This window comes from Silurus meridionalis, chromosome 22, assembly GCF_014805685.1.
Source record: "Silurus meridionalis isolate SWU-2019-XX chromosome 22, ASM1480568v1, whole genome shotgun sequence".
NCBI lineage: Eukaryota > Metazoa > Chordata > Actinopteri > Siluriformes > Siluridae > Silurus > Silurus meridionalis.
In genome coordinates, this window is record NC_060905.1 from 5,750,383 (window position 1) to 5,775,768 (window position 25,386).

Sequence of the window (25,386 nt, forward strand, 5' to 3'; positions counted from 1 at the left end):
CGGTTAGGTTACTGGCTGGGCGGAAGTACTACAGAATTCTTACAGACCTACTCGTTGCTGATTTCAAATAATCACGTGACCCGCTTAGCCCCGCCTCGGACGCTGTAGTGGAACCAGTTCCCTGGGCAGCCAATCAGCAGCCGAGTTTGTCGCACGCGTGTATTGTTTAAACTGCCGAGAGCGAGCGCAGCAACTCTAAGCCAGACTTCCACACGCACACGGAGCGATGGCGGCCGCCGTGTCCGTTAGCAGAGGAGGAGAGGAAGAGCAGTGCTGCGCCGTTTCTAGCATTTCCAACCGTGCGCTTTTTGAGCGCCAAGGTCAAGCCGAGGCCGAAAAGAAGTCCGAAGCTGAGCAGTACGACGGAGGGTCGCCTCCACCCGGGAGCGAGTATCAACGCAGGGCTGAGGACGAGCTGACAGCCCTGAGTCCCGAGGAGGTGGCCAGTCGGCTGGAGAGAACTCGGAGAGAGTTTTACAACCGCCGCAAAATCATCATTAAAAACCTCCCCGCTGATATCAGCAATCAGGCAAGTAACCTCCAATACAACCGGTTTAATACCCCAGTACTATTCTACAGCGAGTTAGCGACATCAGCTAGGCAGCAAAAAATAAAGCCTCTGAATACGACTAAAGTTTTATTGAAAGTTTTCTAACAGCTTGACAAACGATTTCTCGACCAAAGGAACTCTCATTTCCCACACAAACGAAAGTATATTTAAAGCCAAACTAGCTAACGCCTCGTTACTATTCTGGTGCGCGTTCTCGTCTTTCACAAATCTGTGTGCGTGCGCGCTCCCGAGTGCTGAATAAACCGGTATTTGAATCCATATGGCTGCTTTCTCAAATACAAACTCTGTCTAGGGTGTGTTTAAATATTTCACAAGAGACTCCTAGATGGTGCAAAATCACAACTCAATGAGGCTTTAAAAAAGGGGGAAGTCTTTTTTAAGACTTTCAGGAAGGTTAATATTCACGTTCAATATATAATCTAATTTAAATATATAGAGTCCTGATTGGCTGTACGTGCACGCAGGCTTGTTCCTGAACGCGCCTAAGGGCACGCGCACTCCTGGGTTGACAAAAGGCCAAAAGCGCTTTAACAACAAGTTTCAGATCCAGTTAAAGGAAAGTGCTCGACTGAAGCAGTTTTTTCCCCCCTCAACCTTTTTTTTTTTTATTACACAAAGCCTTAACATTTGGCTTAAAATAAATTAACAAAAGCATTTTTTAAATACATTTTTATAGCCTTATCACAATAAACCCACTCTATCAAAGTCTGGCTCGGTCACTGTTTGGGCTAATACTTTGAGTTGAATTGACTGGTTTTGAAAATAAGAGTTAAATGAAACTGGTTTTAAATTGTCTCTAAATGTATTAACATTTCAGTGGTGAATCCAAAGAAGGGAACAGTATTGGTCATCTCAGTCTCTTGATTTATTTATTTTTCTTTGATTTGTGCCGGCATTTGACATTCGGTCCTACCTAAAGACCACATGAGATCATGCCGATCCTTTTAAACCAGATGCAATTAATGTGCTGCACCTGTACACACTAGTTCATGCTCTGCATCATTTTTATATTCACCTTTTCTTTTTTTTGTCCCTAGGAGGTGCACGAGTTGTTAAGAAATTATGATCTGAAGTACTGCTTTGTGGACAAATACAAAGGAACAGGCAAGTAATTTGTTATTCACAGTCCTTTATAAACCTAGCATTTTTGATAAAAACCTGGAGCTGTGGTGTTTGTAGCCATCTCCACTCAGTAGATCCTAACGCTCATGTTGTCTGTGCACGCTTGATGTTTTCTTGTAGCTTTTGTAACTCTGCTGAATGGCGAGCAGGCCCAGGGCGCAATCAAGGAGTTCCACCAGCAAGTGCTGCGTGAACGGGAGATCTCCGTGCAGCTGCAGCCTACAGATGCCCTGCTGTGTATTGCCAACCTCCCACGGGCCTTCACCCAGCAGCAGTTCGAGGAGCTGGTGCGGCCCTTTGGCAACTTGGAGCGCTGCTTTTTGGTACACAGTGCACACACGGGCCACTCCAAGGGCTACGGCTTCGTGGAATACATGAAAAAGGACTCGGCCGCCCGGGCTAAATCAGAGCTGTTGGGCAAACAGCTCGGCTCGCGAATGCTGTATGTGCACTGGACCGAAGTGGGTTCGTTGACTTATCCCATGCTGCACTCACGCTGTCTCTGTGTGGACCGCCTTCCCAACAGCCTTCTGACTGCTCAGGATCTACTGCACACTATAGCTGACCTGCCTGAGCCCATCTTCTGTCAGGTTAGAATGGGGAAAAATAGTTATTTTAAAATATTACAAAAAATGGACCAGCAGAGCTTCATTGAAACTGGTTGGATGAGGTCATATTTCAGCCTCCTCCCCTTAACATTTTGGTTCCTCATTAATAATAGGTGCTAATTGACCATGCAAATACTCTTACAGGTCTTTCTTTATTCTTAAGGAGGGAGTCTGAATGTTTGAAATGGCATTATTTTTATTTTTTACCTCAATGCTTTAAGCTAAAGAATGGGGTTAAAACCATGGAAGCTTCCATGTTTTTTTTTCCACACAAAGGTGTACTGTATAATCAGTGTTGGATGTAACACGTGAGTGTATATAATTAATTTAAACACCAGATGTACTGCTCTATGCTGTGAGTAGTTATATTGATTAGACGCCGCTTGCTGAACTTGTGTGTTCCAGCGTAATTCTAAATCCCCCTCCATCAGAGCTCAGGAGTTTCGACCTTAAGTAGAAATCAGATTTATCGTTTTCTAGAACCCCTCAGAGCCTGAATTAGATTTTTCTCCAGCTAATGATGACCTTTCAGAGGTGAGGGTACATTGGCATCTGGCAGTTTTTGTTCTGGATCACAGCCCCTTATATAATCCTGCCGTTAACATGGTCCCTCTCTTTTTCTGTTTATTTGTAATTATGATCTCTCTCATTGCTAGGTGGGCCGTAACCTTTACCCTGCTTTTTCAGAGGCTGTTCTCAGTTTCTATGGTAATAAGCGCTGATAGTTTGTACAGAGATGATCAGCTGACTGTGCGGAGTGCTGTCAGTCAGCAGGCCCACTGGCCCATGGCTCTTTCTGGAACGAAAGCACAGCCTGCCTTTTCATGTTTTCACAACGCACACTGAAAAGCATGTATGGCTTCATGCCTGCTGCGATTGTTCTTTATTTCTGACCCCAAAAAATTTTAGTAGTTTGAAAGGAACAGTTACATCTTGAATTAAGGCATATATTTAGTATTTTCTAATAAAAGGCTTAAAATAAAATAAATTTATCTAATCTGTAGACATCTTTTAAACTTTTTTTTTTTTTTTACCAAAAAAATGAAACCAATAATTAAAGTTTAATTCTTCTTTTTTCGGCTGCTCCCATTAGTGGTCGCCATTGCAGATCATCTGTCTCCATACTACTGTTCTCTACATCTGCCTCTTTAAAAACCTACCTGCATGTCTTCCCACATCCATGCCACTGTCTCTAAACCATACAACATTGCAGGTCTCACCACAGTGCTACAAACATTTGCTTTCACTCAGATACCCTTCCTTCACAAATCATTCCTGCTATCATTTTTCTCCACCCTGTCTCCACTCTTTTCTTCACTTCTGCAGTAGATGCCCAATCATCCAGCATCTCCTTAACACTGAGCCCCTGTCTGACCTCTTCCCTGAATCTCACACTACTCTTCCTCCTTCAGTTTTCACCATCCTATTCTTCTTTCAGTCTTCACTCTCCTCCTCCTCTTCTTTACCTCCAAAACCATCCTACAGACCACCATCTGATGCTGTCTAGCTACACTGTCTCCCGCCAACACCTTACAGTCTCCAATCTCCTTCAGGTTGCATCTCCTACGTAGAATATCATAGAACATAGAAGATTCTCCTTCTTTTTAAAATATGTATTCATATCACCTCCCTCTCTACCCATCACCTCATCACTTCTTCTGTTCCCTTCACCAACATGGCCATTGAAATCTGCCCCAATCACTTATCTTTCTTTCTTAAGTTCACTCTACCACTTCATCTAACTCACTCCAGAATTCTCCCTTCTCCTCCATCTCACAACCCACTTGTGGAGCCAAAGCACTGATGGCATTTATCATCGCCCCTTCAACTTCCAGCTTCATGTCGATCACCCTATCAGAAACTTTCTTCACCTCTGTTACACTCTTACTGTACTCTTCCTTCAGGATCACCCATACACCATTTCTCTTTCCATCCACACCATGATGGACCAGTTTAAAGCTGCCATCAATGTTCCTGGCCTTACTTCCTTTCCACTTGGTCTCCTGAACACACACGTCTACTGTTTCTCTGCTCCATCATATCAGCTACCTCTCTCCCTTTAACATTCATAGTACCAACATTTAAAGTGCCCATTCAAACCTCCACTCTCCTACACTTCTCCTTTCCCCTTTTTGTAGCAGTCTTCCTCCTCTCCTTCTTTGGCCAACAGTAGCCCGATTTCTACCGGTACCCTGTTGGCCAACAATACCTGTAGCAGCCATTGGTAACTCGGGCCTGGAACGACCCTGTATGGGATTTAGGTTTGTTGTCTGCATTTTTGATTTGGCACGTTTTATTTTGTTCTTAACGCAACCTTCCCATTTACCCAGGCTTGTGGCTCGGTTAAAGAAAGTTCAATTCAAATCCTTTAAATGTTTTTAAAAAAGTAAATTCTTATGATGAAATAACCAATAAATCTGCCAATATTTTAAAAAATTTACTTATTTATTTTTTTGTATGGTCTACATTGATTCATGTGCTGCCTTCGTTCACTTTCATCACAAGTTAGCATGATCCCACAATTCATTAGCAAACCCAAATTTTTCTTTCAGCTGGCAGGTGAATGTGTGCTTTGTTTTTTTTTTTTGTTTTTGTGTTGGTTTACGTGTTTGTGTGCCCATTGTTTTCTCAGCTTGCTCAAGGACAAGATGGCAGTTTTCGGCGGTTTGCCATTTTGGAGTACTCCACACCAGAGATGGCTGAAGAGGTGCAGCAGTTAACTGACGGAAGGCCGGTTGGAGGTAGCCATATTCGTGTGTCCTTCTGTGCTCCAGGACCTCCAGGCAGGAGCATGCTGGCAGCGCTTATAGCTGCTCAGACTTTGGTATTGCCTCTTTTTGTGCAATAATTCAACCTTGCTATTTTTTTCCCCTCTCAATTTTATCGACTCTCATCAATAATTTTTTTTCTCGATATAGGCTATAAACCGAGGGAAGGGTCTCCTTCCCGAACCCAGTGCCATGCAAATACTTTCTAGTTTGAGCAACCCGGCAACCATGAAAATGCTGCTGACCCCTTTTAATCAGGGACACAAACAAGGTACTGATCCTGATGCATGTTCTCTTAATGAATATCTGCTCAGCATATGAAGGTCCTGTCGTAAAGGTGTGGGTGTGTATGCAGGTCTGCTAGGTGCAGCACCGGCGATGTCTCTGCTGGCCAACCCCGCGCTTTCTGCTGCTCTGGTGCAGCTTCTGCTTCAGAACCAAGTCCAGCAGGTATTCAATAATATTGGACACTACTGTCTATTCCTCTTAACTCATACATTTTATTTGCTGCCTCTTATGATCCATGTTGCTCTTTTTATTATAGTTTCATTAGTCCTTACTCTCCTATTCTCCCTAGCAAGCCTTTCTAGGAAACCCCCTTCTCTGGGCACAGGTACTGCACAGTACAGAAAGCCGTCTACCACCCTGTGTGAGTGGTGCTGTGTGAGATTGTGGTGTTGCATACTAGTTAGAGACAGGGACATCCTCATATGATGATCTCAACATTTGTAACAGGTAGACCTTTTATATGCAGTAATGAATTGCCTGGATAGAGACCCATCTTCATAAGCTCAGACACGGCCTACCCTCAGGTGTTCTAAGCATAATTTATCCTAGTTATGTCTGTGAAATTGAAGTGTAAAGGCTTGTGATGTGGGGGGGGCCCCAACTTTTGCTCTGTGCTATGAAACGGACAATCAATTATTCTGTTAGGATCTTTTCAACATAAACAGCTTGAAGCTCAATAATATCAGTGAATTATTTTTATACTCTATAATCACACTCAGTTTTTGTTTTGTTTCCCCCATACCGCTCCAATTTGCCACTAATTGGTATGTTTAATTAATTAATGAACGATGCATCACACAATTTACCACTTTATAGTTGGATTTAATGTTGTAGAAAGACAGTTTATCCCCCAACCCCTTCCTGTTCCTCTCGCTTTCTTTTCCTTTCTGTCTTATTTTACTGGGAAACCAGAAACGATAGACTTCTTTCCATAATATCCAAAGATTTATGTGAAATTTTGCAAAATGTTGCCACTTGAGACTCCTTCTCTAAATCTTAGATTAACTATTCAACTATTTTTCTTTAATAGAGACTCATTAGGTGACGTCGCAATTATATTCGTGTTTGTATTTACAACTCGGTCTGTTCTAAAGATTTAACACACAACCTCAGGATTAATCAGATTCAAGGATTCATTCATTTTTTTGGCTGAACAAGTGGAAGCAAAGGTGTAGTCACAGCACTGAAACTGTTCTTTATGCTGAATACCCTGATTTATTTGCAACACACTTGAATGCTATGTTAATTCAAAACTGGGTTTAGTTTTCTTAATCACGTTTTTTTTGCGTCAAGTGTGATGAGAGAAAATGCTGATTGCTTGCAAACAGAAGCGCACTTCATTAAGTACTGATACAAGATGCACCACAGTTTCTTTTGTTGTTGAGTGTTTGGTGCACTTTGTTGCAGTGAAATTGTTTTGGTTTCTTGCACTTTGGCTCTGTTCAGAGATGCTAATGTGCTTTTCCTGTTTTGTTGTTTAGCAGACAGGACTGCTTGGTGAAAATCCTCTGGCTGCTGTTCCTCTTCAACATGGCGTTAACATGCTGGGAGATCTATCTCACGGTATAGAAAACGTATTAACCATTTTGCTTTGACTTTGGGCCATGCATAATATTTTTGTTCGTTTGTTACAAAAATGTTTTCTTCTGCCTGTGGCAGTGGTGTTAATTCTGTCTGTTCTGTCTGACACAGGTGCCCTGGCTCCTGGCTTGGGCATGCAGACTGAGCCTATGGGCCCCATAAAGCCGCCATCCCTGGGACGGACACTAGGGAGGGAGCCAGAATCCACAACTACGGCAAATAATTTTCCCACAAACCCTTCTCCTGCACTACAAGGCATTCCGCTTCTCAGCAGTGTGCTGGGAGGAGATGTGTCCACAATAACATCGGTGAGAGATTTCTTTCAGATGTTTAAGCATCAGATGTTGTGATTTAAACAAGGTCTACTACTCAATCGTACAAGTAGAATTTTGACGTCGTCCTATCCCTTTCCTTAAAACTCTGTTGACTGGGTGACATGTTGGAACTAACACAAAGTAGAGCTCGGAATAGAATCGAAATGAGAAGCATCCAGTGGTCCAGTTAAACGTAGCGGCTATATTTGTTGTAGGTCGACTAATAGTGGATTTTACTGATAGCTAGGTTGGATTGTATTTGCAGATAACGGATTAATCAACTGATTTAATTTTTTTATATGGACACTGGGTTAAAAACACTCCATGTAAAATAGTTTTGAACTTAAAAATTTAAAAATAGAATCACAAATGGGTAAAGAGAAATAAATATGAATATAAGTATAATGAAAAAATTATTGATATTGCACACTTTGTGCAGAGCTCGTTTAAAAGCAAACAGCACGCGATGTCAGTGATTCGCCTGTAGAGGCCGCTCTTGTATGACAGCAGGCCGGAAAAACTATCGATATGGATTTTAGCCAATAGTTCCAGCAATCAACTCTGTGCCATTGAATCGGTCTAATATTTATATCTAATATTTACCATCTGTAGAATAATGAAACAAATGTCTGTTTAAATGCCAAATTAATTAATAGTAGTAATAAGATTAATACTTGGTTTACATATAAACTGTGAGGATTATTGTATACTGTGGAGTTTGATCAAAGGCTTATCATCACTTCCATTTTCTGTGAAGGCATCTTTATTAGGAGAGCCACCCAAAGAAATTGGAGTCTCCCCAAACCCCTTTCTGAATGCACCCAGTATATTTCCATCTTCTGGTAAGCTATGCCATTGTTTTTTATTTCTCCTCTTTTTTGTGATCCTTAAACGTTTTTAAATGTCAATATTGCATTTGTGTGTAGCCAACTCCAGGCCCCATCCGTACAGGAAGAGACCAGTGCTAGGTGGAATGGCTAACCAGCGGCCTCTCCAGAGCATCAACTATAATTATAACCTGCGCTGCCAAGACTCGTATGAGTTAACAGGGGTTCACCAGGTCAGCATAAATTAAATTGAATACTTCACTTTGATTGGTCGAGGTTTTTTGCATTATTTCTACACGGTTTGGACAGTAATTCTGACTGTACCATAAATGTTGGTTATTTGTTCTTTCTTATACATTGCATCCATCTATAGGAACAGCTCATGCACAGCGACTTGGAAGGCAGGCGCTCATAATTTAACCCTAATAAATGAGAACAGGATCTTGCTTGTCTGTCATTCCACAACGTTAAGTGTTAGTATACGTAGTGTTGTTCGTTCAACAGTCATTTTGTCATAACATAAGCAGATTACCACGTTCCAGACTGTGCAGTAATCCACACTGGCGTGTCTTGTCGCATCACAGCACCCTGGTGTGGACTTGCATGCACATAATGCCTGTAATAATGTTTTCCACCCGATTTGTGACAGGACCCCCTCTCTCACCTCTATGAGCAGCTGGAGACTATGAACAGCACAGGACATCTGGATTATGGAGCAACGGTATGGCTTTGCTTCATTCATTCAGTCCGGATTGATGTTTAGGGGAAAATTAGAAAGGATGACAAAAACTAAAAGAAAGTGGACCCCCACTGGCTTACGTCTGGTTGTATTTATTAATTTTTTTTGTCAGTATCTGCTCTCAGTTTAAATGTTTATTTGCTCTGAGTTTATGCATTTATATTTGCATGTGGTGTGCTTATCTCTAGCCTCATAGCTCATTATGATGTTGCTAATGAGTCAGATCCAGTCTAAAATTGCGTAAACCGCTTAGCCAAAACCACTGAATTACTTTAAGTCCTTGTTTATATGCAAATATTATTAGTGCCAGCTTTATGATTTTTATATTTAATAATATCCTGCCTAAGCACCAAAGCACAAGTGTGCTCCTGCGAATAACATCACAGCTGTGATTTTATATATAATTCATATGTTTTTGCTGAGCTAGTCTGTACGCTTCATTAGCCAGCTCCACAGCATAGCGGCGAATATAGTCCCAGTGTTTGGCTGAAACGGGACAACCTTATCCCAGCTTCTGTGCCGGCGATTCCTGCATCACGCGGACGTTGGATAAATGCACTGCTGAGTTAGATGAATGCGTTAGTCTGCCATAGACCAAACTGAATAATTTAAATGTGGTAAAAATAGAAAGTAGTAATTAACAAATGGTGACTGCCCTTATTTTTGACCCCAGTGGTTAAAACTGCCTCAGGCTATAGTCCATTTATCTCAGATCTTGGTGTTGAGTACGGATAGAAATTCGTGCTCATGATGTTATAGAGTCGGAGCTAATCATCGAGTGAGTAACGAATGAAGCTTGTTGTGCTGTAATTGAAAGGAGAAAACAGTGTGGTGCTTTTGCAATGCAAATTCAACATCCTGTTTATCTGCAAGAAATATATTAAATGTGACTTCTGTTACGAGATGCAAGTGATAAGAGGAGCTGTCAGAATGCCTATAAACAGTAGTTCATATTACGACTGACAGTTTCCATATCGAAAGCTTCACCACATTAGTTATCGTGTTTTTCTTTTCAAAAAATATTTAATAACTGGATTCATACCTGAAGTGACTGACCTGGTTTGTGTATTATATATAAACACACGTTTTAGATTATCAGCTTTGTCTTGACAGGCATTTCTGACCATTTGAAATAGATCTGTAGCAGGAATTTTCAGTGTGTAACCAGCTGTCCTGCTCATCTGGAAATGTTTGAAAAGCTTCCTGATTTTATAAAGCGTTGTACTTCAATCTTCATGGATTGGTGTTGGAAATATTTCACCTCTGTTGCATTCGATTCGATTGCTCTCTTGAGTACTGAGCCTTATAACAACCGCAGTAGCACGAGAGCATTATGTGCATGTACAACAGGGATGTGTTGGCAAGGGTTTTTTCTTGAGTGGTGTTCTGTAGAGGTCGAGTCGATCCTGGATTTTTACCGATAGCTAGGTTGGATCGCATTTGCCGATTTAAACGATAATCAACGAACACCCACTCCGTGTTAAATAATACTGAACATCACAGAAATAAGTGTACTGGATCATGAGAATGTGTGAAACGAAATGAATAAGTATATTAATTAATAAATATAACAAAATAACATTTAAGGCATCTGGCAGACACGCTTATCCAGAGCGACTTACAACTGTGCAGGGGAGGGTTAAGGGCCTTTGCTCAAGGGCCCAGCAGTAGCAGCTCAGTGGTGGTGGGATTTGGACCTGTGACCTTCCAATGCCTTAACCACTGAGCCACCACCTAATAAGTATAGTAGCGCTTTCCATGCAGTGTGTTGTCTCACATGTAAAAACAAACAGCATGTGGCGTCAGTGATTCGCCTCTAGAGGCCGCTCTCATAATGACAAACCACCAGAAACCGGAAAAATTGTCCGTGCCTCGAACTCGTGTTCCATCTATTGTGGTTACAGAGCAAATTTACAGAATAAAACATTAGTCCCAGCTCAGCAGTGATGAGGAATATGCTGTAGTTTAGAGATTAACGTCTCCTCGTTCTTTGCAGCACTCGAGACATGGGGCCCTCAATGAGAGAACGTCTTCCTTTCCTTACCCATCTAGCCCTCCTGGCTCCTCCTACTTTGGCTTTGGTGCCCCTGGCACCGTGCCCTCCACTCAGCTCAATAAGGTACAGAACTGCATTATTGTAATGATGTTTAGATCTTAAAGCATGTAGGGTGGGGGGGACTCCACCAGTTGCAGAGTGACGCCTTGTTTATTGATTAGCTGCCAATACCATCAGCCTTGTACCTCACTGTTTCTATAGGAGAAAGAAGCGTGTAAATCATAAGCATAAGTAATGACGCCTTATTGCAAAATTTTTTAAACGTTTTTCCCTTTGCTGCTTGAGCAGGCTGTTGGAATGCCTCCCATGTCTCACTCCAGTGTTTTCTCTGCTGCTCCTGGAAGTGGAATCAAGGTACATTAGCTTTCAGAATCTGCACCATCCTCGAGCCACAAATGATTAATCCCCTTAGGTGATGTCTTTATGTGCACTCACGGTCTCTCTTATTCCTGCTTTAGACTCCTGTAGGAGGACAGAAGCGTCTCTTCTCGAGGCTGATTCCATCTCCAGAGCCCAGTCCAGAGGGTGGTTACGTAGGCCAGCATTCTCAGGGCCTCGGGGGTCACTACGCTGACTCCTACCTGAAACGGAAGCGCATCTTTTAAACCCCCTTCGCTCATCTGTGCCATTGTTTAGCCCCTCTGGCTGGCTGTGAAGGACGTGTGGAAATCCATCCTAATATCCTGTTCTGTTCCATCAGCGGGAGGTTTTGTTTGTGAATGAATTTTCATTGCGCTTGTAAATTATTTTATTTCCTTTTTTTTTTAATTTTCAACTTTTATTTACATTTTTAAGTTTTCTTTTTCAAGACCGCGAGTACCTCACAAAGCAACAAAAAAAAATCCCCCTTTTTCTTTTTTGTTAATCAGACTCCTGTTTTGATGAACTGTTGTGTATATAGTTGAGTAGCATTTATGACGAATGGCCTTCCTTTTCTCTTGGTTCTTGGAAACCGTCTTGTTGCGTCATGTATTTGTGTGATTAGATCTTCAGGTGGTTGTCATCTGTCCCAGCGGCAGCAGCAACAGAGGCTGCTCTGCTCATCCATGTTCTTTCCACACCCACACCCCTCTTGCTGGGCACCATGTTAGATTAGTATTTGTGTTGAACCTTTCTTCGTCCCTCCGCCTTCTCACTTATTCAGCACGAGATCCAGTTTTCTTGCACTGTGTTGTTTTTCACTTGGAGGATGCGAGTCACATGAAATTTGCTTTCCTCAATGTGTCCTTTTCTCACTAACCATGTGGGTTAAACTGAACCTGGTGCCCCCTCCACCCTGTTCAAAAACTTTACTTTGTCTTCCCCTCCTGCTGTTTATTCGGTGTGTTCCTGTTCCCCACCCGCAATCCTCTCCCATTTCACTCAGTACTTGCCCCTGTACAATCAGCAGAGGGAGCTGGTACAGTTTGACAACTGATCTCCTTTCCTTTTTTTTTCATTTTTTTATAATGTTTTATTACTGAACACCAGACAGTCTGGTGCAGGCCGGACCTGTGCTCAAACATATTTTTATTTATTTTATTTCCTTTTTTTTTTTTAATTCTTTGTATAATTATTACCATTACTGCTGCAATTGTGCCAACTCCATGTTGTGGGGGAGTTGTTCTCGCTGACTAGAACATGGCTTGATTACGAGCACCAGATCTGTGACTTGCTTAATCTGTCTGACATTTCGATTGTGGTAAATTAATCTCTCTCTGCGCTGTATTGTAATTCACGATGGATTCTACAAATCACTTTCGTGTCTTAACTCATGATGTGTCAGGTCCGATCTGTCCCACATTTTCTATCTAGCCTGTTTATTTGCTGTGTACATACCGGAGCTTGTATATTTTCTTTGGGAATTTTTGGCTTTTTTTTTTTCCTTTATCTTGTCTGTAATTAGAGTGGAAATGCTGCTGTAATTATTGTATTTTTTTTTTGAGTGAAATTGCAGCATCTTTCTGGAAGATGAAGATAAAGATGGTCTCTAATGCTATACGGACTACTGCTGTATCGTACAGAACCAAATGGACTTCATCTGTAAAATGACTAACTTGCGCACCATCATTTTTACAGAGATGCCATGTTTTTGTGACCTGTATTTCAGCAAGTAAATGTTGTATAAGTTCATGCCTCATTGTGGTCATTCTTTCTTTGTAGACCATTTACAATTTTTTTTTTGCTGCTGGAAGTCTTGGGGCAGTTTTAATAAATTAGTATGACATGGTAATTAACAAAAAAAAATTTGATTTGTACTGTTAAAACAAATTTATATTATATATAACGATTATATATTTTTACTGCAAATTTCATAAAGGCGTGGTTGAAGCAGCACACATTTCTGTTTAATCATTTTTACTACAAAAATATAAAGTCGAAATTAAAACCTGCAACAATTTTTTTTAATGAGTAAACCCCCGAAAAAATCGGCATTTAAAACTGCCCGTGTGGAAACAAAAGCTCAGTTTGGGTTCCTGATTTACATAATTAAAAATACCAAAATTACCTTAAAACATTTACACAAATATTTTGGGCGGCCGAGGTATGGAACATAAGCAAGAACCAGCAATGTTTTTCACCCTGCAGACATTCACTGCACAAAATCAAACATTTCCTTGAAGAAAATGACGAATAAGTCGCTGTGAATTATCCATTACTATAGAAACGATAGTGTTGATATAAACCTGTAATTTCCCGTACTGTGAGTTTGTCATAGTAGGATTACAGAAAGTAAATAAATTCTGATGTAAGGCTTCAACAACGCTGTAGTACTCCTTGTTTGTGTAATAGGAGTGTGGTGGGAATACTAATCAGAACCTTATGTTCAGTGTGATGTCCATGTGAGATTTTAGTTTAAACTACAAATCTCTTTCCTTAGTTTAAAAATAAATAATGGTCTTGATGTGGGTTATAATTGTTTTGTTCTTTTCTGGTTCTCATGGATTCAGAAAGAATTAAGAGGGAGTCATGTTTATTATTTCATTCTTAGCTGTAATTCCCTGATCGGGAGTAAATTATGGAGGGAGCTTTTTTTTTTGCTGTGCAGCTCTGTGTGTTTTGGCTGATGTGGTTGGCCAGAGCTTCTGGACCAGCAGGGAAATAGAGTTGGCTGGTGAGAAAAGGCCATCACACAGAGATCTAGCTGGCTGGGAAAAAGTCAGTGTGCACCCTGCTGTCAGCACCAAAGGCTGAGATTTTCATGGTGATAGTGTATCTGTGCAGGGAGCAAAAAAATGTTGATGGGAGCAGGGCAACTGCGTGATGCGGATGGAATTTAAATGACCTTTTTTTCTCCACTAGGGCCTTCCTTCCTCCCTAAATGGCAAAGGAAGAGCTTATCAGAAATGTTAAAAGCAAAAAAAAAAAAAGATTTTCCATCTGATTTAATCCCTAAGTGACACAGATATTTGAACATTTACAGTGGAATGGCAGGTGGTCTGGATTGGCTATTTCATTAAATGCCACATGTTCTTTATGTTCTTCATCTCCTGACTTTCACAGTGACTTTGTTCATGTCTGCTGTCTTTTCGACGCCTTTTATACGGTTTAATTGAGGACAAGGACCACTTCAGGAAACTGGTGCTCTTTGGCTCTAATTAGATTAATGTGCCACACTGATTGCTTAACCACTGCCAAGCCGACTTATGATGCAGGACTGCTGTAGATGTGACATGTAAGCAAATCAGAGAGATAAACAAGTGGCTCTGAAAGTGAGATTCTCACTGCATGCTGCCCAAAATGACTCCTTAGAAAACAGATGTAGTCAAATGTACCTCTTTATTTTTTAGTCCTAAGATTTATATTTTATTTGTCACAAAAAGAAAACATCACAGTACAGGACTTTTACACCTGATCTGTGCTGTAAAACAATAAAAATAAATACATTCAAACTGAAGAAAAAAATATATATACATACAGTAAATGGGCAAAAAAGCGAACTCCATGAAGATCTGCATTACATGGGTTGGAGTGGATCATTAGTCACCTGCTATAAAGCTCTGACCTCAATCCTATTGAACACCATTTGACTAAATGTGAACGTTGACTGCGCCCCAGGTTTCCTCACCTTTATCAGTACCTGATTTTTCAAATGCTCCTGTGTCTGAATGAGCACAAATCTCCACAGGAACACTCCAAAATCTAGTGGATCTTTCCAGAAGAGTGGAGGTTGTAGGGATGGTCAGATCTCTCCATGAGGTCAGATTCTGAGAACTGCCATGGATCTTCATGAGGCCAGACCTGAGGAGAGGAGAGGAAATCTCTTTAATCTGAGGAGAGAAAGCCATTTGTTCAGCTGCCCTCTCACCCATCCTTGAGCCCCCCTCTTTCCCTCCTGGGGATATGGCTGGGTCATGGAGAGGTGACTTGGAAGTTCTTGAAATTTAAGCTACTATATAATTTCATACTGTAATTATTACATTTTAGGAACGCATGAATTTTACCTTTACATGTTTGGTATCATTTTAAAGGTCTCAATGTGATTGGAAATATGATCTCAGGTAAAACAGACAAAAAATAAGGATCTCAGGTTGGGGAAAAGATTCTCTACTTCTGATGTGAGAGTTGTCCTGGAGAAGATCTTTATCAGGTGTTGGTTTTTACTCTAGGTGGTATTTGGTTTTTAGGTCACCTCATGTGCCAATAAAGGGGTTGCAAAGCTTTTATTACTTTGAATTTACGAGTGTTTATGATGGTATTTAAGGACATTTAGTGAAACACTTAGGAAATCATTCTGTAGTCAGAACTTCCCACACAGTCTCTGTATGTCTCTATTGCCAGGTACAGTGACTCTAACAATTCTGTTGTAAACTGCATTGCTAAACTATTTGGTTTTAGGCTGATCATGTTGTGTAACTTTTTACTATTATCTGTTTTAGATTTGGCATTTGTTTATTGATATTTGCCTGGCAAATAAATGTCAAATTCTTGATCAACCCTAAAATTTCCTGAAATCATTTATATATTATAGATTATGTAGTCTGGTATTAACACAACTCTATGACCAGGACAGTACATACCAAAGGCTCATGAACGGATGGAGCATAGTGCACAATGTCTGGGACCTTCTGATTTCTTACTATCACTGATTTAGCAAGTTATAACAAAGTCACCTATTTGTTATGCATGAACGAGCACTGAGCAGCTTCTTAAAGAATATTCGGTTACGGTTATATCCTCTGATTAAGATTCAGACTGGCGATATTGTGTCTGTGAGCAGGTGTAGTGACACTTACTGACTTAGCAAGTTATAACAAAGTGGCTAAATCAACTATTCTTTATTCATTAGCAAGCATTGAGTGGCATACTTAAAAAGGTTATAACCTCTGACTAATATTCAGACTTGGCAATTTGCCTCAGTGAGCAGATATAGTTAGACAAGCACAAGGCTCTAAGCGACACCGGGTCCATAATGAACGATTAATTGAAAAGACAGAACGCTTAGAACCATCTATTAAAATTAAAGAAGAAATACAACCAAAAAGGTGATCAGCTTTAATAAGATACAGTATAGACCAAAAGTTTGGACACACCTTCTCATTCAAAGAGTTTTCTTTATTTTCATGACTATGAAAATTGTAGAGTCACACTGAAGGCATCAAGGGCTATTTGACCAAGAAGGAGAGTGATGGGGTGCTGCGCCAGATGACCTGGCCTCCAGTCACCGGACCTGAACCCAATCGAGATGGTTTAGGGGTGAGCTGGACCGCAGAGTGAAGGCAAAAGGGCCAACAAGTGCCAATCATCTCTCGGGGAACTCCTTCAAGACTGTTGGAAGACCATTTCAGGTGACTACCTCTTGAAACTCATCGAGAGAATGCCAGGAGTGTGCAAAGCAGTAATCAAAGCAAAAGGTGGCTACTTTGAAGAACCTAGAATGACATTTTTCAGTTGTTTCACACTTTTTTGTTATGTATATAATTCCATATATAATTCCACATGTGTTAATTCATAATTTTGATGCCCTCAGTGTGAATCTACAATTTTCATAGTCATGAAAATAAAGAAAACTCTTTGAATGAGAAGGTGTGTCCAAACTTTTGGTCTGTACTGTATATTATTTTGGTTCATATAAAAATATTAAATTCTAGCTTGCATGACCTCATTGGCAGGCAGTGCTGCCTTGCCTTCTAATAAGTTCCATTAAAAAAAAAAAAAAAAGCAAATTAATAAATGAATGTCCAAGCTTTCTCTTGCTGGCTGCACAGACACAAAAGAAGAAATCGAAAATAAAATAAAACCAGATCTAAAACAAGATGTCTATGCCTGTTATTACATGTCATGCTTTCATGCTCACATCCCTACTGCTATAAATATGCCTGAGATTGTTCTTATATCCTGGATTCTCCCAGAGGGAAACCAAGGCAACACAGTGGACATATTTGTCACACACATTTTAGATTTCTGCCTTTCATGTTGTACCCCCACCCGTCCTTCCTCCACCCACACAGTCCCTGCACACCGCCCGTGTTGCCTCTTGCTGCAGAACCTGTGATTTTCCAAAATACCCACTGGCAGAAAGCTGAAGCCACCGGAAGGTTTTAAAAGGTGCTCGCAGCAACATCTACGCTTTCCTCACTAGACACACGTCAGAATGCAGGAACGCATCGTTATTCTTGCTCATAAATAACGCCTGCTTCTTTTAAATTCTTTTTTTTTTATCATCATCTGAGCTTCGGTTATTCCACACTCCAAGGGCTTAACAGTAAACATAGAGCTGCCTAAGGGAAGGCACAGGGTTTGAGATATGATAATGGACTAAAAGCCAATGGGATTGGATGTGTAATGGTGTTGAGTGTACTGCAGCATTGCTCAGTCGGGTGTGTGGTCACACTGACACTTGACCCTGTCTCCAGCTCCATCAAGTACCATCAGAAATCCAGGGCTTTCACAAGGTCTTCAATTCAATCAAAGAGCAATTAGGCCACTTAGCTTGTTCCTCCTGAAAACCGCAGATGGCCTGACGTTTTCTCTCCTCCAGAAACTGCTCTTTACTTCTTCACACGTGCAGACGCTGTCTAAGATTAGTTTGGGGGAAGGTGAAGGGGAGGAGGGTTGAACGAGCAGTTAATGGACTTGCATTTGAGACAAACTAAATGTTTCAGCTCGACTGCAGCCTTGTGACTTAAGTAACTGAGCACAAGCTCCTCCATTACAGGCTATATTTGGTGTCATTTTTTTTTGTAAACCAGGGAAAATTTTCCGCTAGGAACCAATTCATTTGCTCCATTCAGAAGCATGACTGCATTCAACTGTCAGTATCGTCAGTCTATTTTGAGCACCGAGAGAAAACACGCTGGCACTGAATCCTCCATCGACACTTTTGCCATTTTATGCACTAGCCCGTTCTTCAAGGTCGGCAAAAAGTTAAAGGATTAATATTTAATCCCCCCTCCTCAGCCTTCCCTGGGGAAGGAGGGAGGTTCTAGTACCCATCATTTCCTGATGTCAGGTCTGGAGTTGTGTAATGGAAGGCACTGACAGGAACAACCTTCCTTGGCACTGCAAGGGTGGATCACCTTTCGTGTTTGTGCAGTTTGCAGACGTTAAGTGCACTCAATAGTGTTTTGAAGATAGCAGAGCAGAAAACAGTGCCTGGTAAAAAAGCGTCTTTCGTGACCTTCTGGCGAAGCAAACTCATCAGCCTTGATACTTTAATTATGCCATTTATCTGACAGACAGACGGGGAGGATTCCCTTTGGTCTCTCTTCTACAAAATAGAGAGCGTTAGAGGCAAGAGAGTCTCTTGCCTAACTAAATGAGATGAATGCTAATTTTACAGTACAGCACCGAAATCTGGTAGGATCGGACAAAAAAATCAAGTTACAAAAAGTGTTTTGTGGGAAAGAAAAATTGACATATTGTCACATTTACATTTGCAGTATTTAGCAGATGCTCTTATCTAAAGAGACGTACAAAAGTGCTTTGATTTTCTGACGATGAATAAATCAACACTGGTTCGCTAGGTTACAGACTTAGGATCCCATCAGCCCAAACTCTTTTGAGAGGAATAATAGCAAATGTTAAAAAAAAAAACCCATAAAGATATAAAACAAACTGTGAAAAAAAGCTCTGTTTAAGTTTTAAAGGAAAAGGTAGGCCTTCACCCATCTTTTAAAGATAGGTATTGACCCAGATGTTCAGACATCTAGGGGAGGTTTATTTTACCACCTCTGTGCCAGAACAGAAAGGAGTCTTGTATACCTAACTCTTACCCTGAGAGAAGGAGGGACGAGTCGATAGCACTGAAGTGCTATTGTTGAATTTAAAGCTGTATTCAATCCCATGTTTCCAGGATGAAAGAATGACTTCAGAAACAGCTGATTCTGACAAGATGCAGCTGGGTTTGGTAAGCAACCACTCTTTTCCCATTAGTTTAAACAAAACAAAGATGTCCCAGTGACGTTGAAGGTCGACCTAGACTTTTGTTTAGGTTTCTTGAAGTGATAGTAATTTGGTTTTTTTTGCTAAACAGGAATTCCAATATTTATAGACTGCAGAAGCAACTCGATGTGAGATAAAAGTCCGAAACATTTACTTCATTGCCCTTTCTTAGTATGAATAAGTGCTCCTATTCACTTTCCAGCACACCCTTATGTTCTCATCTGGAATATGCTATAAGGGCGTATATGTAGACACCTGCCCATAAGATCTGTATGTTCTTTTTTAACATCCCATTCCACATTTTGTCCCCATTTGCTGTTATGGTAACCTTCGCATGAGATGTTCGGAAAGATGTTCCACTAGATTTTGGTGTGTGTTTGTTGAGATTTTTGCAGAATCAGACACAATGGTGTTAGTAAATTCAGGTACTGATCAATGTGAGGTGAGGAGGCCTGGGGTGCCGTCAGCATTCACATTCATCCAAATGTGTTCAATAAGGTGGAAGTCAGAGCTCTATAGCAGGCAACTCAAGATCTTCCTGTATAGCCCATGTAAACCATATCTTCATATCTTTTGCTGGAACAGATTTTGGTGATGTTACCACACCCAAATACAATTATGTGCATCCGACTTGGTGTTTACAGTCTGGGAAAGAACCACATACGGTTGGGAAAGTCAAGTGTCTTTTGCACGGATATTGTATCTGGGTGTAATCTATTGATGTGCTGCACAAACTCAACACTTCAGAATGATAATCAGGGGTTAAATTGAGGAGCATACCGCCCCCTACTTTCAGTTCAAGTTCAACAGAACTTTGCTCCAGTACTATAATTTAAATGAATTGTAAATTACAACATGGACACCTTAATGAGGTTATGAGGGTGACTGGACTGCTCTGAGCTGACAGGAATTCTGTAGTAACTCAAATAAGCATGCTTTGCAACTGTTATGAGCAAACATAACAGTTGGATCATCTGGCGAGATCATTGGCACAGAATCAGCCTGAATGAGTGGACAGTCCAAGATTGGCAAAAGACCCAGTATTATTTTTATTTAGTTCAATAGGTACAGGTGGGCTAGTTAGAGTTAGAGTCTCAAAGCACTTTTTTATATGTCGCTCTGGAAAAGGGCGTCTGCTAAATGCCGCAAATGTAATTGTTAATGTAAATGGGCAATTTTGATAAATGTGCCATGGATCAATTTAGCAAACTGGGAAAGAGAAATGTTAAAATGAGAAATATAACAATAAATGGCACAAGGAGTAAACATCAACAGCTTTATTATGGCACAGATGCACGAAATTCACCTGCAATCTCTCTCTTACTCTCACTTTCTCTCTCTGCCACTCTGCTTGATTTCTATTAAAATTATAATTGTAATAATAAAAATATTACAAAAATAATATCAGTAATAATATTTATTTAAGTGCTTTGTTTTTTATAATCACACAGTTAATAATAATAATAATAATAATTATTATTATTATTATATATGGCTGGATGGATATCGATGGTCTGATATCAGAAGTATCAGTATCGGTACAGGGAAAGGGACCCTGATATTTAGTGCACCTCTATAAATATGTAATTATGTTAATCTCCTGGTTTCTTTGTGAATGCAGAATGCAGATGCGACAGCTGTTTGCTGTAATAAAGATGGAATGTTGATCGTGCTGAGAGACGAGGAGGCGAAGCAGCAGATCGCGTTACTGTACAACACTGCGACAAAACCAACAACATGGCAACACGCTGGGCTTTTACTCCTGACCTTCAGATATGATCCAGTCATTTCCCATCACTATCTGTTTCAGCAATGCGTCTCTAAGTCTTCGGGCAAATTCAAAGTGCTCAATAATATATAATCACTCTTAATCTACCCTAAACTGCAGAGTGCACACCTGAGAGAGAGAGAGAGAGAGAGAGAGAGAGAGAGAGAGAGAGAGAGAGAGAGAGAGAGAACAAATCCCCCTGGTAGTGGATTTCAGCCTAACCCTGGAAAATCCAAAATGCATAGATGGCACGTCCTAATGTATGCTCAATTTCACTCAAGTAGGCGGAGACACACTCATACACACTCATACACACATGCACAAAGAGAGAGAGAGCGAGAGAGAGAGAGAGAGAGAGAGAGAGACAGACACACACACACACACACACACACACGCACGCACGCACACAGAGGGAGAGACTGAATCCTGAGCGAAAAGCTCGAGATAGCCACAGAAGTGAGAAGTGCACGAGCTGGCATCATGCTTCATTTTCACCAAACCTTCAGATGTTTTGTCTTTTTTTAAATCTTAAATTCAAGAAACAATAATAGAAAAAAACACAACAACAACAACAACAACAAGGCGTTGATGGATTTGCACATCCCACGCTGAACATCTCGAGTCGCTCATGACACGAACCTGCGCGCGCGGAGCTTTCGCGCGGAGGTGCACGGAGAGCGTGCGGAGCGCGAGCGCCCCTCTTAATCTCGCCACTTCTATTCTCGTTTCCGCTCCAAACAGAATTTGTATTGATTTATTTTGTATAATATTTTTCCTTCTTTTTTCTTTTTTTTGTAACGTCCTCACTTGATGGAGTGATTCGGCGCAGACGTGTTCTGTGAGCAGCAATAAAACCGGAGCCAGCGGAGCAGCGCGAGCGCGCTGACTGCGAGTCTGCAATAACCAACATTTAGTACAAAAAAAAAAAAAGAAGCAATAAAAAAATTCTTCTGCGCCGTGAATGAACGAGATTCGTCGCTCCAGGAGACAAACTTGAGTGGAGATTTCGTGTATGTGCGTGTGTGCGTGTGGGGGTGAGTGGGTGTGCGTGCATGCGAGCGCTCTGGTGTCCGCGCGCGCGCGCCTACGTGTAAATGACCGTGGCCGCGTCTTCGTCTTGCCCCGGCGCTTGTGAGAGGGGCTTTTTTTCTACCCCCGAATCCGCAACTTCTGAATTCCGACCCCGTGCACATGTTCAGGAGTCAGGAGTCGGGAGAGCAGATCGTGTTCACCTGTTGTCCGCACACTGTGATGAGTTCCAGCATTTATTTGACTGAATACGTCTGTGTGATTTTTTGATACTGTCTCTTGTTTATGTTTTTTTTTTAAAGAAAGAAGAAAGCACATAATATTATCCAAACTGCCTTGGACATTAGTTACTGAGAATATATTTCCACTGCCGCACATGGAGAAGAGCCAGCCATGGACCGGAACCGGTTTTATTTTTTGACTATTTAGGTCATAAAGGAATTGCTTTTCTTACAGACCCTAGATTTGGAACAGGTCTTTTTTTATTTGCACTATCATGGAAGTGCCGCCGTGCTCTAAGAAGAGCCTGTCTCTCTCGTTGCCGGTGCCTCGGGAAGGTCAGGCGACCCTGAAGCCTCCTCAACACCTCTGGAGACAACCACGAACTCCGATCCGGATCAAGCACCGCGGCTACTCCGACACGGATCGCCATCATCACCCGCACATGGAGCGCGCCGACGCCATGGACACGAGCGACCGGCCCGGTCTCAAGAAGTCCCGCATGTCCTGGCCATCTTCTTTCCATGGTACCACAAGCACATCAACCGGGAACTGTGCTGGGAACAAACGGTAAGGGAAGACACGGCTCACGGGTTTGCGTATTACGTGCTTTCGGGTTCTCCCCGGAACGCGTAACAGGGCCGAAACGGTTCTCCAAAGTAATGCGCACTGAGAACCGAGAGCGCACAGAGTGACTGACACTTCAGCTTTAGCTTTACATACCCGACTCCCTCCCAGTGTCAGTTCAAGTTCCATTCCATAGTCATACACAAATATGTGGGACATCATCTGGTTCTCATCGGATCCCTGAACTAGAAATGATTTAATGATGATGCAACTCTACACAACTCTATAGAGAAAAAGCCCTATCTCCTCAAGATCAAGTTTTTATCAGTATATGTAGATGAAAAACTGAAATCTTTCTTGCTTGGGAATCCACCTCTGAGTCACTTGTTTTTTTCTCCAAGTTTATTCGCCTCACTTTGTAGCTAAAATGGCAAGAGAATGAATATGATGTAATTCCGACTTTCCAAGCTGAAAAATAACATTAAGTCGCCAAAAGCTACAAAATCCAATCACTCAGGATCTGACATTTTCTTACATACAATTAAAATACAAAACAGGAGGCTTCCAAAAACATAATCAAATCATATTTAAGTGACTGTGTATTTCAAACGTGTTCTTAATTTTTAACTTAATAGTTAAAAATAAATCAATTATCTTAAATTTACTCATGTATTTAACTCTTTATTTATTAAATTAGATGTTCAATTAAAGTACATTGGTTTTTTTTTACTAAATTACATTTATACTTGCATTAGTTATTTTACATTTATAGCATTTGGCAGACATCTGAGCAGCTATGGGGTAGGGGCCTTGCTCAAGGGCCCAATAATGTCAGCATGGTATGGCTGCGATTTGAACTCCAGTGAACTTGAAGTCCAATGCCTTAACAATTAAGCTACCACCTCCTCCTGTACAGTCTATTACAATAAAATTGCACATCATCATTGCACAACACTATCATCACGACAAAATTGAATTTGTTCAGTTTTTTATTACTCAAACAAATGCATTCAGTTGATCCAAAAAAGTCTCTGAGGGCAAACGCACAAGATGTTTTGAGAAGTCCTTTCAAGACCTTTTCAAAAGTAAAGTGATCAGGTTTGAATCTAGCTAACAGCATGCTACATTAAGCTATGAGCCCACTATATTTGATAAACTACACAATTGTAAGATAGGGTGAGTTCCCTTTTGAGTCTGGTTCTTCTTCAGGTTTCTTCGTTAGACCATCTCAGAGATCTTGCCACTCTCGCTCAATAGAGATCAACTTATGGGCACTCAACTCATAAATTCAAACTTCATAGCATTTTATCACTGTAAAGCTGCTCTTGGACAATGTCCATTGTTAAAACCACTAAACAAATAGAAGTCAAGTCAAGTCAAGTTTATTCTATAGCGCTTTTCACAACAGACATTGTCTCAAAACAGCTTTACAGAAATTAACAGTTAAGGTGAACGATGTGTATTTATCCCTGATGAGCAGCCATGCCGACTGTGGTGAGGAAAAACTCCCTTGGATGTTATGAGGAAGAAACCTTGAAAGGAACCAGACTCAAAAGGGGAACCCATCCTTATTTGGGTGACATCAAGAGTGTGATTTTAGACTTTAACCAATACAGAACACTGGAGAGTGAGAACTAACATGAGCACTGGAGTATAAGATTATAAGTAATGTTCTTTCTACAGTCTTATACAGTCAGTGTGGTTTATAAAACTAGGAGCTACTGAGCAACTCATAAAATAGCTCAACATTTGCGATCATCACAGATCCAACACCAGCTTCTCCATGCCAGAGCCTTTAAACACTCAAGGAGGTCTAATGTCAAAACTCCACACATGAAGTGGGATCCAATTGGCACTGGTACGTCTCTAGATGGTTCGGGATGTTCGCGGGGTCGGCATCTACTTCTATAAAGGTCCATAATCTTCATGAGGTGGGACGTTATTGGGTTTGAGCAACCTCAGGATGGCTCGGGATGGGGAGAGAAAGAGAAGCAGTGGAGAGAAATTAGCATAGCTGCTGTTCATGCTATTAAAAGAACATGTTGATAATGTGCATTTGATCAAATGTTCTGGAGCACAAGGTTATGATGTGTGTGTTATGTGTAGGCTTTGCTAAAAAGAAACGATAGTAGAACTGGATTGAATCGAATTGAGTCAATTAATTCAGTGTGATGCTATTATGTTATCATGCAGTCTTTCATGTTAACATTCAGATCAATTGCTGAGTGGTTATCACATGCCAACACTGATGGATGGTTTGAATTCTGTTGAATTGCCTACAAATTCAGTTCTCACAACTCAGCTCTTGGCACAAGCCAGACATCCGTATACATTTCTACAGCTTCTCACACTTATTTAAATATCACTTCTAAATATCGTGTGCTCTTGTTCTCTTAGAGGAATGAGTGTGGGTGTAGTGTCTTGCGTTTGCATGTCGCTGTTGTACGGTGCACATACTGTACATCTCCACAGACACACCAGCTGTAGGCATAGAGGGGAGTAATACAGTAACACAGTAATAAAGGAACACAGTGAGAGGCCAGTTGGAGGTGAAGGGCCCAGAGC

The 25,386-nt window shown here is 41.0% G+C and overlaps 2 protein-coding genes across 5 annotated transcripts in view; both read left to right on the top strand.

Moving 5' to 3' along the window:
- The first annotated feature begins 125 nt into the window (after positions 1 to 125).
- raver1 (ribonucleoprotein, PTB-binding 1) lies at positions 126 to 12,986 on the top strand. Of its 3 annotated transcripts, XM_046835422.1 has the most exons (15): positions 126 to 529; positions 1,609 to 1,675; positions 1,814 to 2,283; positions 4,934 to 5,125; positions 5,220 to 5,340; positions 5,425 to 5,519; positions 5,647 to 5,718; positions 6,839 to 6,920; positions 7,050 to 7,246; positions 8,010 to 8,094; positions 8,179 to 8,312; positions 8,729 to 8,800; positions 10,815 to 10,937; positions 11,163 to 11,228; positions 11,333 to 12,986. In XM_046835422.1, the coding sequence occupies exons 1-15, from the start codon at positions 227 to 229 to the stop codon at positions 11,477 to 11,479; spliced, it is 2,226 nt and encodes a 741-aa protein (XP_046691378.1). In that variant the 5' UTR covers positions 126 to 226; the 3' UTR covers positions 11,480 to 12,986. The 3 variants fall into 3 exon arrangements, with proteins under 3 accessions (XP_046691378.1, XP_046691380.1, XP_046691379.1); XM_046835424.1 differs by lacking the exon at positions 5,647 to 5,718 and having other exon boundaries at positions 127 to 529; positions 6,842 to 6,920; XM_046835423.1 differs by lacking the exon at positions 5,647 to 5,718 and having other exon boundaries at positions 128 to 529.
- Positions 12,987 to 21,340: 8,354 nt separating this feature from the next.
- pde4a (phosphodiesterase 4A, cAMP-specific) overlaps positions 21,341 to 25,386 on the top strand; it is a 61,370-nt gene continuing 57,324 nt past the window's right edge. Inside the window, exon 1 of one of the 2 annotated variants that reach the window (XM_046834731.1) lies at positions 21,341 to 22,824. In XM_046834731.1, the coding sequence (XP_046690687.1) occupies positions 22,532 to 22,824 (293 nt within the window). In that variant the 5' untranslated portion in view covers positions 21,341 to 22,531. The remainder of the gene's footprint in view (positions 22,825 to 25,386) is intronic. The other variant, XM_046834730.1, reaches the window with a different exon arrangement.

Coding starts and splice junctions, on each gene's coding strand:
- raver1 (XM_046835422.1), top strand. CDS start 227: ATGGCGGCCGCCGTGTCCGTTAGCAGAGGAGGAGAGGAAGAGCAGTGC. Junction 530..1,608: donor CCGCTGATATCAGCAATCAG/GCAAGTAACCTC, acceptor TTTTGTCCCTAG/GAGGTGCACGAGTTGTTAAG. Junction 5,719..6,838: donor AAAGCCGTCTACCACCCTGT/GTGAGTGGTGCT, acceptor TTTGTTGTTTAG/CAGACAGGACTGCTTGGTGA.